Consider the following 14,345-nt stretch of genomic DNA (forward strand, 5'->3'; position numbering starts at 1 on the left):
TGCTAAGAGCTTTACATAGATGATATAATTTAACTTTTATAATAAGTCTGTGAGGTTAGTTTTAGTACCCCTGCTTTACAGATGAAGAGACTAAGTCTTAGAGAAGTAACAAAGACCACTTCTGTCTGAATCCAGACCCTGTGTTCTTAACTACTCTGCTATTATTTTAAGTATTAGCAATAAACGAGTTTAATTTTTCATATTTAGAAATTTCAACTATATGGAATAGGTTCCTTTAATTCTTGAAGAACACAAGATAAATGAGGCATTAATTAATTTTATTTGATAGCAAATAACACTCAGAAGTAAATTTTGGAATTTTTCAGCTCATGCCTTATTTGGTACTGGACATTCTGCAAGATTTTCCGGGACTTCCTGGACTTTTTGTGGCCTGTGCTTATAGTGGAACATTAAGGTATAAACTATGACTCTAATAATACATGGTTTTCCTGTTGGGATCTTTCTTTCGTTATTGGATATTTTGGGGGATAAAGCTGAATTTTGTATATGAGCACCAGTGTCCCAAAGTGGGTAATTTACTCCATGTATCTTCTCTGTTGGTCTCACTCTTACCCATGTGAACTATCAGTCTATTAACCTCAGTCTCCACTTTTAACTTGGGCTCTACTGTAATACATCATCACATACTATGTAAGGTCATCATAAAAATGATCAATTGATTGTAGTTTTCACTGATTATCAAAAAGGGATGCCTACAGTCTTAGTTTAAACTGTATGTATATCTAAACATGGTCAAATGGAAAATTAGAATTAAATCTCCTATTACATGCTGAATAATATACACTGTCCAAAGAATCTTGTTCTGCCTTTCAACTTACTCATTGTACTTTTTTCCAGTGTTTGTGCCAGGGAATGAATTCTTATTATTAACATGTACAGTGTTAGTGAGGATCCAGGAAATTAATAGTATTGATATTTATGGCATATGTTTCTAAGGATTTATGACAGTCCTTTCTATGCACAAAAAGGAATATATTTTAAAGTCATTACATAGTAGTACTATGTAGTCTGTGTAAATTCTCTCCATAGACACTAAGGATTTATTGCAAAGTGGAAGCAACATAAAATTCTTCTCCTCACTATCAACCCTTTGGATGTTGCCTGAATCATTCTTGGATGATAGCAGCTTCCAGAAAGAGGGTGTTGTAATCATTAAAAATATAGTAGAAATCTGGTTATATTGACAGTTTGGTTCCCCCTTTCTTATTCCTACTTAAAGTACTATCAAAGTTAAAATATTATAAATCAAAAGATTGATTTTTCTCTTACAGCACAGTGTCCTCCAGTATTAATGCTTTAGCAGCAGTAACTGTGGAAGATCTAATTAAACCTCACTTCAGATCGCTCTCAGAAAGGTCTCTCTCTTGGATTTCCCAAGGAATGAGTGAGTTTCCATTTTCACGATCCCATTTTACCTTGAAGAGATGATTTTTAGAAATACCAGAAATCTTGGGTACCTGGGCAGCTCAGTTGGTTAAGCAACTGCCTTCTGCTTGGGTTGTGATCCTGGAGTTCTGGGATTGAGTTCTGCATCGGGCTCCCAACTCCCTGGGGAGTCTGCTTCTCCCTCTGATCTTCTCCCCTCTCATGCTAGTTCTCTCTCTCTTAAATAAATAAATAAATAAATAAATAAATAAATAAATAAAATATTTAGAAAGAAAAAAAAGAAATACCAGAAATCTTTTCCATGGAAGATATAGGGTAAGAACCTATGAGTGTTAATGTATATATACATATGCATGCCTATGACTAAATGTAGTCATGCTGTATTTGCAATCAAGATTTGAGAGACACTTCAAGCAATTAATTGTCAGGGGACCACGAAGAACAATATCCAGGGGTCCTTATTTTTTTTTTAAGTTTTAACTTAAATTCCAGTTAATTAACATACACTGTAATATTAGTTTCAGTGATTCAACACTTCCATACAACACCCAGTGCTCATCATGACAAGCGCAGTCCTTAATCCCCATCACCTATTTCATGCATCCCTCTACCCACCTCCCTTCTGGTAACCGTCAGCTTGTTCTCTGTGTTAAGAGTCTGTTTCTTGATTTGCCTCCCTCTTTTTCCCCCTCTGTGCTTGTTTGTTGTGTTGTTAAATTCCACATATGAGTGAAGTCATACAGTATTTGTCTTTCTCTGACTGACTTATTTCACCTGTCATTATATACTCTAGCTCCATCTATGTCATTATAAATGGCAAGATTTCATTCTTTATGGCTAATATTGTGTATGTATACCACATTGTCGTTATCCATTCATCAGCTAATGACACTTAAGCTGTTTCCATAATTTAGCTATTATAGACAATGGTGCTATAAACATTGGGGTGCATGTATCCCTTCAAATCAGCATTTTTCTATTTTTCGGGTAAAAACCTAGTACTGCAATTGCTGGATCATAGGGTAGTTCTATTTTTAACCTTTTGAGGAATCTCCATACTCTTACATACATACAGCGACTGCACCAGTTTGCTTTCCCACCACAAGTGCAGGAGGGTTTGCCTTTCTCCATATCTTTGCCAACACCTGTTGTTTCTTTTGTTGTTGATTTTAGCCATTCTGACAGGTGTGAGGTAATATCTCATTGTGGTTTTGATTTGTTTACCTGATGATGAGTGATGTTGAGCATCTTTTCAGGGTCCTTATTTGGCTATCCTTCTTTTTTCACTTCTTCATATCCCAAATCTATGTTAAAATTCTTAGCCACATTGGATATTCTTTCCTGCTTTGTCGAAGATTAGTTGACCATAGAGTTGAGGGTCTATTTCTGGGCTCTCTATTCTGTTCCATTGATCTATGTGTCTGTTTTTGTGCCAGTACCATGCTGTCTTGATGATGACAGCTTTGTAATAGAGCTTGAAGTCCGGAATTGTGATGCCACCAACTTTGGCTTTCTTTTTCAATATTGCTTTGGCTATTCGAGGTCTTTTCTGGTTCCATATAAATTTTAGGATTATTTGTTCCATTTCTTTGAAAAAAATGGATGGTACTTTGATAGGAATTGCATTAAATGTGTAGATTGCTTTAGGTAGCATAGACATTTTCACAACTTCAACAAATGGAGTTGGGAAAATTGGACAGCCACATGCAGAAAAATGAAACTGGACCATTTCCTTACACCACACACGAAAATAGACTCAAAATGGATGAAGGATCTCAATGTGAGAAAGGAATCCATCAAAATCCTTGAGGAGAACACAGGCAGCAACCTCTTCGACCTCAACCGCAGCAACATCTTCCTAGGAACATCGCCAAAGGCAAGGGAAGCAAGGGCAAAAATGAACTCTTGGGATTTTATCAAGATCAAAAGCTTTTGCACAGCAAAGGAAACAGTTAACAAAACCAAAAGACAACTGACAGAATGGGAGAAGATATTTGCAAATGACATATCGGATAAAGGGCTAGTGTCCAAAATCTATAAAGAACTTAGCAAACTCAACACGCAAAGAACAAATAATCCAATCAAGAAATGGGCAGAGGACATGAACAGACATTTCTGCAAAGAAGACATCCAGATGGCCAACAGACACATGAAAAAGTGCTCCACATCACTCGGCATCAGGGAAATACAAATCAAAACCACAATGAGATACCACCTCACACCAGTCAGAATGGCTAAAATTAACAAGTCAGGAAATGACAGATGCTGGCGAGGATGCGGAGAAAGGGGAACCCTCCTACACTGTTGGTGGGAATGCAAGCTGGTGCAACCACTCTGGAAAACAGCATGGAGGTTCCTCAAAATGTTGAAAATAGAACTACCCTATGACCCAGCAATTGCACTGCTGGGTATTTACCCTAAAGATACAAACGTAGTGATCCGAAGGGGCACGTGCACCCGAATGTTTATAGCAGCAATGTCTACAATAGCCAAAGTATGGAAAGAACCTAGATGTCCATCAACAGACGAATGGATAAAGAAGATGTGGTATATATACACAATGGAATACTATGCAGCCATCAAAAGAAATGAAGTCTTGCCATTTGCGACGACGTGGATGGAACTAGAGGGTATTATGCTTAGCGAAGTGAGTCAATCGGAGAAAGACAACTATCATATGATCTCCCTGATATGAGGGAGAGGAGATGCAACATGGGGGCTTAAGGGGGTAGGAGAAGAGTAAATGAAACAAGATGGGATTGGGAGGGAGACAAACCATAAGTGACTCTTAATCTCACAAAACAAACTGAGGGTTAATGGGGGGAGGGGGGTTGGGGGGGTGGGATTATGGACATTGGGGAGGGTATGTGCTATGATGAGTGCTGTGAAGTGTGTAGACCTGGCGATTCACAGACCTGTACCCCTGGGGATAAAAATATATGTTTATAAAAAATAAAATTTAAAAAATCATAAAAAAAAAAAAAATACTTAGCCACAGAAAAAATTCAACCCTCTTCCTTTCCAAACTTTAGTCAACAGTTTTAAGAAATACCCTTAGTTTGGAGCCAAGAACCACATTTTTCTTCTTTATTACATAAGAGGGCACCGTCAGCTTAAAGTACAGAACACTGGTGTACGCAACTGGTAAATTATCGAACACTACATCTGAAATTAATGAGGTACTATATGTTAGCTAATGGATTTTAAATAAAAAAAGAAAACCTGACCCCCCCAAAATAGAGTAAATAGTCTGTGTGTATGAATTGAAGATAAAGAAACAAACTATTAGGATTTTTGACCCATCTTGGTTGTCTATCCTATCTGTACATGCAGACTGCCCTGGAGATAGTCAATTATATTGTACAAGGAATGTTCAACTTCTATTGATAGATTATAGGACCTTATTAGGGGTTAAATATCAGTTGCATGGAAAGGTTTAAAGACCCCAGTTCCCAGATGTCCCAAATGGACCAATTGGACTCAAAGGAATCTGGTTACTGTACTTCATTCTTTGTGTTTGACATCTTAGTTATATGTATTCTAGGATGAATGAGTAACAAACTTGTTTTTAAAAAGAATATTTAACTTCAACTGAGTAACACTAATAGGCTGTCAAAGAAATAGTAAATAATATTCTATTTTGAACCATAATTCTATATGTAATCATCTTGACTATAGCCTGGAATAAATACTTAATTTTTATTCTTTGGTGTCCCTTAAATTTAAATAACATTGCATCATCTTATTATGTGCCTAATTTTCATCCTGGAGCATAATTTCAGAATGATACAATGCTTCCTAAAGAGTATTTAGATTGGTTCATTATAGGATTATTGAAGCTAGATGCTTTTAAATAGAAACTTTTGAAGCCAGACAGACCCAGTCTTGCTTTACCAATTTGTTAGCCTCAAGCAAACCCAATAACTCAATACAGCTTGAATTTTTTTGTATGAAAAATGTTGCAAAAGTATTAATCTTGCAGGTTCCATGAGGTTTAGAGATAATGGGCATAAAATAAGAAGCACTAGCTGGTGCTCAAGGAAGGATGTTGATGGTAATTAATAACAAATCAACTCTGCTAGTGTAGATGAGGTTTTCATTGACTTTGAAGAATTATATAAAGTCATTATCTTGAGGTATGAACAGTAAGGACATCATAGAGAAGAACATGGAAAGTAATTTGTATGTATTTCCATTAACTTTGAATACCAAAACTCCATAGTGGTGACCATTCATGAGCTATCAGATATAGAAAAATCAAACTAAATATATTGGAAATACTATTTACACTAGGATTTGGAGGCTTAAAAGATCACTGTGACATGAACTCTATGTAAAAAATTAATATAAGTTTTCCATTCAGGTGCAATAAGGTTATTTACCCAATATACTTAACAAAGATGTGACTTCTAGTGTAAATTAGATGTAATGAATGCACTGATTTTATAATGAGCAAAGTTATTCTTTTTGTGTTTTGATTTTTTATGTGGGAAATTATATTGACTGAATACAGGTGATTTGTGCTAAATGAAAATATTCAAAAATAAAAATCTGGGGGGCATGTGTGTAAATTTTCCTATAATTTAAAAAGTAGGGGCGCCTGGGTGGCTCAGTGGGTTAAAGCCTCTGCCTTCGGCTCAGGTCATGATCCCAGAGTCTGGGACTGGGCCCCACATCGGGCTCTCTGCTCTGCGGGGAGCCTGCTTCCTCCTCTCTCTCTCTGCTTGCCTCTCTGCCTACTTGTGATCTCTGTCTGATAAATAAAATCTTTTTAAAAATTTTTAAAATTAATTTAAAAAAATTTTTATAAACATATAATGTATTATTAGCCCCAGGGGTACAGGTCTGTGAATCGCCAGGTTTACACACTTCACAGCACTCATAAATAAAATCTTAAAAAAAAAAACCCAGTAAAACATGTATTTGGAGAAAATCTGGAACGTATAAAAACCAAAGGAAAAAAAAACCCTATAATTATAATCTGACCAACAGTGGTGGCTTGAGAATTCATATAAAGTTTGGGAAAACAAGTTGGTAGAATGGGTAACATCAGACTTGATACTATCTTCCTTTGCTAGTTTAACAGGAAAGGCTTAGTGATGTTGTTGGAGATTACAAGAGGGCTAAAGGTCCTAAACCATCCCTTGGTGTGGATTGTCACTTCCCAGAAGAAATGAACACTTCAGATCAGACAACTCTAATTTCTCATGTTTATTACTCCCCTCCCCCATCATGTCATACAGATTGTGTCCTGTTTCCGGCAAACTGGAAACAGAGACCTGAGCCTTCCTTTATAAAATAAATGTTTATGGAGGATTAGATTAATAACACAATAGTTCTTAGCTTAAAAGTCTCTATGGTTAATGCTAGGGATTTTTTTACTTATATAATCTAATGTTGTCACTAATCCCGGTACACAATATCAGAGTTTTCTTTCCCCTTTGCACACTGCTGATCCTGTAGGAAAACACCCCTTCCCTTTTTTTGGCTGGCTCTGATGTATGTGGCCAATTTTCACCACAATCATACCAATTACTTTGAATCAAAGACAAGGTAGCTTGTTCTATTGAGAATTCTAATCCTCTCGGTCTGAATTTTACCCTGGCTTTTTTTTTTTTTTTTTGATTTTTTTTTTTAATTTTTAAATTTTTTTATAAACATATAATGTACTTTTATCCCCAGGGGTACAGGTCTGTGAATCGCCAGGTTTACACACTTCACAGCACTCACCATAGCACATACCTTCCCCAATGTCCGTAACTCCACCACCCTCTCCCTCCCTCTTCCCCCCAGCAACCCTCAGTTTGTTTTGTGAGATTAAGGCTCACTTATGGTTTGTCTCCCTCCCAATCCCATCTTGTTTCATTTATTCTTCTCCTACCCCCTTAACCCCCCATGTTGCATCTCCACTTCCTCATATCAGGGAGATCATATGATAGTTGTCTTTCTCTGATTGACTTATTTCGCTAAGCATGATACCCTCTAGTTCCATCCATGTCGTCGCAAATGGCAAGATTTCATTCCTTTTGATGGCTGCATAGTATTCCATTGTTTACACTGGCTTTTATGTCATCCATCTAGGTGTGCTGTTTGGAGTTCTCTGCATCGGAATGGCTGCATTGGCATCACTAATGGGAGCTTTGCTGCAGGTAAGAGCTGATTCTGCAAGGTTTGAATCATAAACACTGAATTCTTCCTTTTTTTAAATGTTGATGTGACTATCCTTCCAGACTTCTCTAGTCATCTATACAAAGCAATCGCAAGGAACTGAATTGCCTAAATTCTTTAAAATTTTTTTAAATTAAACTTTCTATTATGATATAGTTGAGATTTATGTGCAATTTTAAGAAATAAGAGAGAAAGATCCCATAAATCCTTTACCTAGTTTTCCTCAATGGTGTGAGACTTAGATTGATGTTCCTTCCCCCACTTCTCTATAGATGTACAGTTGTAAAGGCTGTGTTTCTTCCACTGAATTGCACCTATATCAAAAATCAGTTAGGGAGGGTGCCTGAGTGGCTCAGTCAGTTGGGTGTGTGACTATTTCAGCTCAGGTCTTGATCTTGGGGTCATGGGACTGAGCCCCTTGTCAGACTCTTCACTGAGTGCAGAGTCCGCTTGCCCCTCTCTCTGCACCTTTCCCAGCTTGCATACACATGCTCCCTCTCTGTCTCAAATAAATAAAATATTTAAAAAAATCAGCTAGGCATATTTGTGTGGGCTTATTTCTGGTTTCTCTTTTCTGTCCTATTAATCTGGTGTGTCTGTCCCTCTGCCAGTAGTATACAGTCTTGATTTTTGTAGCTTTATAATAAGTCTAGAATCAGGTAAACTAATTCCTTCCACTTTATTCTTTTTTTTAATTTTTAAAAATTTTTTTAAAGATTTATTTTTATATATTTGACAGACAGAAATCACAAGTAGGCAGAGGCAGGCAGAGAGAGAGGGGGGAAGCAGGCTCCCCGCCGAGCAGAGAGCCCGATGTGGGGCTCGATCTCAGGACCCTGAGATCATGACCTGAGCTGAAGGCAGAGGCATCAACCCACTGAGCCACCCAGGCGCCCCCTTCCACTTTATTCTTATCTTTCAAAAATGTGTTAACTATTCTCATTCCTTTGCCTTTCCATATAAAGTTTAGAATAATCTTCTGTATACCTAAAAAAAATGTCACTTAGATTTTGATAAAATTGCACTAAACCTATATATCAATTTGGGGAAACTTGACATCTTTACTATATTGAACCTTTGAATCCATGAATATAGTATATCTCTTCATTTATTTAGATCTCTGATTTTTCTTATAACCATTGTTTAATTTTCAGTATATAAGTTCTGTGTATATTTAGTAATATTTACACCTTACAATTAATAAATTGTTTTAAGTTTTTTAAAAAGACATTTATTTGAGAGTGAGTGTGGGCATGAGTGGGTAGAGGGGCAGAGGGAGAGAATCTCAAGCAGATTCCCCACTGACCACAGGTCTCAAAGTGGAACTCAGTCCCACTATTCATCAGATCATGACCTGAGCCAAAATCATGAGTTGGATACTTAACCAACTGAGCCACCCAGGTGCCCCATAGTTTTTTAAAGTATTAATTTTAATTCCAGTTAGTTAACATACAGTGGTCTATTAGTTTCAAGTATACAATATAGTGATAGTGATTCAATGATGCCATACATTTCCTGGTGCTCATCATGACAAGTGTGCTCCTTAATCCCCATCACCTATTAATCCATCCCACCATCCACCTCTCCACTAGGAACCATCAGTTTGTTCTCTATATAGTTAAGGGTCTGTTTCTATTAAGGAGGGCACATATTGCATGGAGCACTGGGTGTGGTACATAAACAATGAATTTTAGAACCTTGAAAAAATAAACTTTTTTTTAAAAAGAGTGTTTCTTGGTTCATATCTCTCTCTCTACTTTTTTTCCCTTGCTCCTTTGTTTTGTTTCTTAAATTCCATATGAGTGAAATCATATGATATTTGTCTTTCTCTGACTGATTTATTTTGCATAGAATTATACTCTGTAGCTCTAGCCCTGTCATTATAAATGGCAAGATATCATTCTTTTTTATGGCTGGCTAGTATTCTCATATATATGAGCTTTTTTCTGCGTCTATTGAAATGATCATATAGTTCTTATCTTTTCTCTTATTGCTGTGATGCATCACATTGATTTGCAAATATTGAACCACCCTTGCAACCCAATAATAAATCCCACTTGATTGTGGTAAATGATTTTTTTAATGTATTGTTGGATTCAGTTTGCTGGTATTTTTTTTGAATATTTTTGCACCTTTGTTTATCAAAGATATTGGCCTGTACTCTTTTTTTTGTGGTGTCTTTATTTGATTTTGATATCAGGGTATGCTGGCCTCATAGTGTGAATTTGGAAGTTTTCCTTCCTTTTCTATTTTCTGGAATAATTTGGGAAGAGTAGGTATTAGTTCTTCTTTAAATGTTTGATAAAATTCACCTGTGAAGCCATCTGGACTTCTGTTTTTTGGGAGTTTTTTGATTAATGATTCAGTTTCTTTGCTGGTAATTGGTCTGTTCAAATATTGTATTTCTTCCTGTTTCAGTTTTCATAGACTACATGTTTTTAGGAATTTATTTCTTCTAGATTATCCAATTTGTTGTTTTTCATAATATTCTTTTATAATTATTTGTATTTCTGTGGTGTTGGTTGTTATTTTTCCCTCTCTCATTTGTAATTTTATTTATTTGAGTCCTTCCTCTTTTTTCTTCCTAAGTCTGGCTAGAGGCTTATCAATTTTATTACTTTTTTCAAAGAACCAACTCCTGGTTTTTTGATCTGTTCTACTATATTTTTAAGTTTCTGTATCATTTATTTCTGTTCTGATCCTCATTATTTCCTTCCTTTTGCTAGTTTTAGGCTTTGTTTTTCTTTTTTCTAGCTCCTTTAGGTGTAAGGTTAGGTTGTTTTTTTGAGACTTTTCTTGCTTCTTGAAGTAGGCCTGTGTTACTATAAGCTTCCCTCTTAGAACCACTTTTTCTGCATCCCAAAGGCTCAAAACCATTGTGTTTTCATTTTCATTTGTTTCTGTGTACTTTTTAATTTCTTATTTTGCTTCCTAGTTAACTAGTTGACCCATTCATTGTTTAGTAGCATGTTCTTTTTAATTTAATTTATTTTTCAGTGTTCCAAGATTCATTCTTATGTACCATACCCAGTGCTCCATGCAATACACGCCCTCCTTAAATACCCACCACCAGGCTCACCCAACCCCCTACTCTCCTCCCCTCCAAAACCCTCACTTTGTTTCTCAGAGTCCACAGTCTCTTATGGTTCATCTCCCCCTCCAGTATCCCCCAACTCACTACTGCTCTCCTTCACCCAATGTCCTCCATGTTATTCCTTATGCTCCACAAGTAAGTGAAACCATATGATAATTGACTCTCTCTGCTTGACTTATTTCACTCAGCATAATCTCCTCCAGTCTAATTCATATTGATACAAAAGTTGGGTATTCATCCTTTCTGATGGAGGCATAATATTCCATTGGATATATGTATCATATCTTCTTTATCCTTTCGTCTGTTGAAGGGCATCTTGGCTCTTTCCACACTTTGGCCACTGTGGCCATTGCTGCTATTCAGGTACAGATGGCCCTTCTTTTCACCACATCTGTATCCTTGGGGCAAATACCGAGTAGTGCAATTGCAGCATCATAGGGTAGCTCTATTTTTAATTTTTTAAGGAGTCTCCACACTGTTTTCCAAAGTGGCTACACCAACTTGCATTCCCACCAAGAGTGTAGGAGGATTCTCCTTTCTCCACATCCTCTCCAACACTTGTTGTTTACCATTCTAAGTGTAAGGTGGTATCTCAATGCGGTTCTGATTTGAATCTCCCTGATGGCTAAGGATGATGAACATTTTTTCATGTGTCTGTTAGCCATTTGTAGGTCTTCTTTGGAGAAGTGTCTGTTCATGTCTTCTGCCCATTTTTTTGACATGATTATCTGTTTTTTGTGTGTTGAGTTTGAGGAGTTCTTTATAGATCTTGGATGTCAGCCCTTTGTCTGTAGTGTCATTTGCAAATATCTTCTCCCATTCCATGGGTGGCCTCTTTGTTTTGCTGACTCTTTCCTTTACTGTGCAGAAGCTTTTGATCTTGATGAAGTCCCCAAAGTTCATTTTTGCTTTTGTTTCCTTTGCCTTTGGAGACATGTCTTGAAGAAGTTGCTGTGGCTGATGTCGAAGAGGTTACTGCCTATGTTTTCCTCTAGGATTTTGATAGATTCCTGCCTCATGTTGAGGTCTTTTATCCATATTGAGTTTATTTTTGTGTATGGTGTAAGAGAATGGTCAAGTTTCATTCTTCTATACATAGCTGTCCAATTTTCCCATCACCATTTATTGAAGAGACTGTCTTTTTTCCACTGTATATTTTTTCCTGCTTTGTTGAAGATTAGTTGACCATAGAGTTGTGGGTCCATGTTATTTAACCTCCATGTATTTGTGGTCTTTCAGATTTTTTTCTTGGGTTGACTTCTGATTTCATAGTGTCGTGGTCAGAAAAGATGCATGGTATAATTTCGATCTTTTTTAATTTGTTGAGGTTTCTTTTGTGGCTTAATATGTGAGCTATTCTGAGGAATGTTCCCTGTGCACTTAAAAGAATGTGTATCCTGCTGTTTGATGATGGAATGATTTAAATATATCTGTTATATCCATCTGGTAGTATGTCATTCAAAACCATTGTTTACTTGTTGATTTTCTATTTAGATGATCTGTCCATTGATTTAAGTGGGGTGTTAACATCCCCTAATATTACTGTATTACTATCAATTAGTACCTTTATGTTTGTTATTGTTTAATGTATTTGGGCACTTCCATGTTAGATGCATAAATATTTACAATTGTTATATCTTCTTGTTGGATTATCCCTGTTATTATTATATAGTGTCCTTCTTTGTCTCTTGTTAGGATCTTTTTTTATTTTTATTTTTAAAGATTTAATTTATTTATTTAGGAAGGGAGAGGGAGAGAATCTCAAGCAGACTGTGCTAAACATGAAGCCTGACATGGGGCTCAATCTCACAAATCTGAGAACATGAGCTGGAATCAAGTGTCGGACACTTAAACTACTGAGCCACCCAGGTGTCCTAGGATCTTTATTTTAAGTCTAATTTGTCTGATACAAGTATTGCCTCTCCAGCTTTCTTTTGATGTCCTTTTGCATGATAAATGCTTCTCCACCTTCTCACTTTTAATTTGCAGGTGTGTTTATGTCTAAACTGAGTCTCTTGTAGGAAGCATAGAAATGAATCTTGTTTTTTTATCCATTATGTCACCCTGTATTTTGATTGTAGTGTTTTGTCCATTTATAGTCAAAGGAATTATTTTTTTTTAAGATTTCATTTGTTTATTTGAGAGAAAGAGAACACAAGTAGGGAGGAGGGGCAGAAGGCAAGGGAGAAGCAAACCCCACCACTGAGCAGAGAGCCCAACACAGGGCTCTTTTCCAGGACCTTGGAATTATGACCTGAGCTGAAGGCAGAGGTTTAATTTATTGAACCATCCAGGCACCCCTCACAGTAATTATTGATAGATATGTACTTACTGCTATTTTATTACTTGTTTTCTGATTGTTTCTGAAGATTTTCTCTGATCCTTTCTTGTCTTTCTTTCATGATTTGTTGGTTTTCTTTAGTGAAAAATTTGGATTTTTTCCTCTTTATTCTTTGCATATCTATTACCGGTTTTTGATTTGTGGTTACCATTAGGTTTGTATATAACATCTTCTGCATATAGCAGTCTATATTAAGTTGATGGTGTTTAAGTTTGAACCTATTCTTTACTCCTCTCCTCCCCAAGTTTTAGGTGTATGTTGTCATATTTTACATCCTTTATTTTGTGAGTTCTTTCACTGATATTTTATAGAAATATTCATTTTTACTGTTTTTGTGTTTCCTACCTTTATACCATTACTTTTAGTCTTTCCTTTCTACTCATAGAGTCCCCTTTAGTATTTCTTGCAGGGCTGGTTTAGTGGTCGTGAACTCCATTCATTTTTGTTTCTCTGAGATACTCTTTATCTCTCCTATTCTGAATGATATCCTCGCTGGATAGAATGTTCTTGACTTCACATTTTTCCCATTCAGCATTTTAAATATATATCATGCCCATTCTTTTATTTATTTATTTAGGTGGGTCAGTGGACATGACAGTCCTTTCTGACATGGAAAGTTTCTGCTGAGAATTCTGCTGATAGCCTTATGGGGTTTCCCTTGTATGTAACTATTGTCTTTTGTCTTGTTGATTTTAAGATTTTTTTCTTTATATTTTGCCATTTTAATTACAATCTGTCTTGATGTGGATCTGCTTTTGTTGATTTTGTTGGGGGTTCTCTGTGCCTCTTGGATCTGGATATCTGTTTCAAACCTTCCCCAGATTAGGAGTTTTCAGCTATTATTTCTTCAAATAAATTCTCTGCCCTCTTTTCTTTCTCTTCTTCTGGGATTCCTATAATATGAATGTAACTCTGTTTGATGGAGTCACTGAGTTCTCTAAGTCTATTATCATTTTTCCTCATTCTTTTTTCTCTCTTTTGTTCAGCTTGATTACTTTCCATTACTCTGTCGTCTAGGTATTGATTTATTTCTGTGTTTCTTCCAGTCTGCTGTTCATTCCATAGAGCATGTTCTTGATTTTGTTTATTGGGCCCTTTATTTCTCCTGTGTTATTCCTTATCTCCATGTTAATGGTCTCACTGAGGACTTCCACTCTTTTCTCAAGTCTAGCAAGTATTTTTATGATCATTACTTTAAATTCTTTATCAGGTGTGTTACTTGTATCTGTTTCATTTAAATCTCTAACTGTGGGCTTGTCTTGTTCTTTCATTTGGGACAAATTCCTCTATCCTCTCTTTTGTCTAAGTCTCTGGGCTAGCTTCTCTGTGTTAGAA

General features: G+C 36.3%; 1 protein-coding gene across 1 annotated transcript in view; it reads left to right on the plus strand.

The window, feature by feature from the left end:
- LOC111142242 (solute carrier family 5 member 8) overlaps positions 1-14,345 on the plus strand; it is a 58,840-nt gene that overhangs the window by 23,680 nt on the left and 20,815 nt on the right. The window contains exons 8-10 of the mRNA XM_022495284.1: positions 327-415; positions 1,293-1,405; positions 7,489-7,556. Of these exons, the coding sequence (XP_022350992.1) occupies positions 327-415; positions 1,293-1,405; positions 7,489-7,556 (270 nt within the window). The remainder of the gene's footprint in view (positions 1-326; positions 416-1,292; positions 1,406-7,488; positions 7,557-14,345) is intronic.

This window comes from Enhydra lutris, unplaced genomic scaffold, assembly GCF_002288905.1.
Source record: "Enhydra lutris kenyoni isolate GAN:26980312 unplaced genomic scaffold, ASM228890v2 scaffoldscaffold7, whole genome shotgun sequence".
Classification (NCBI taxonomy): domain Eukaryota; kingdom Metazoa; phylum Chordata; class Mammalia; order Carnivora; family Mustelidae; genus Enhydra; species Enhydra lutris.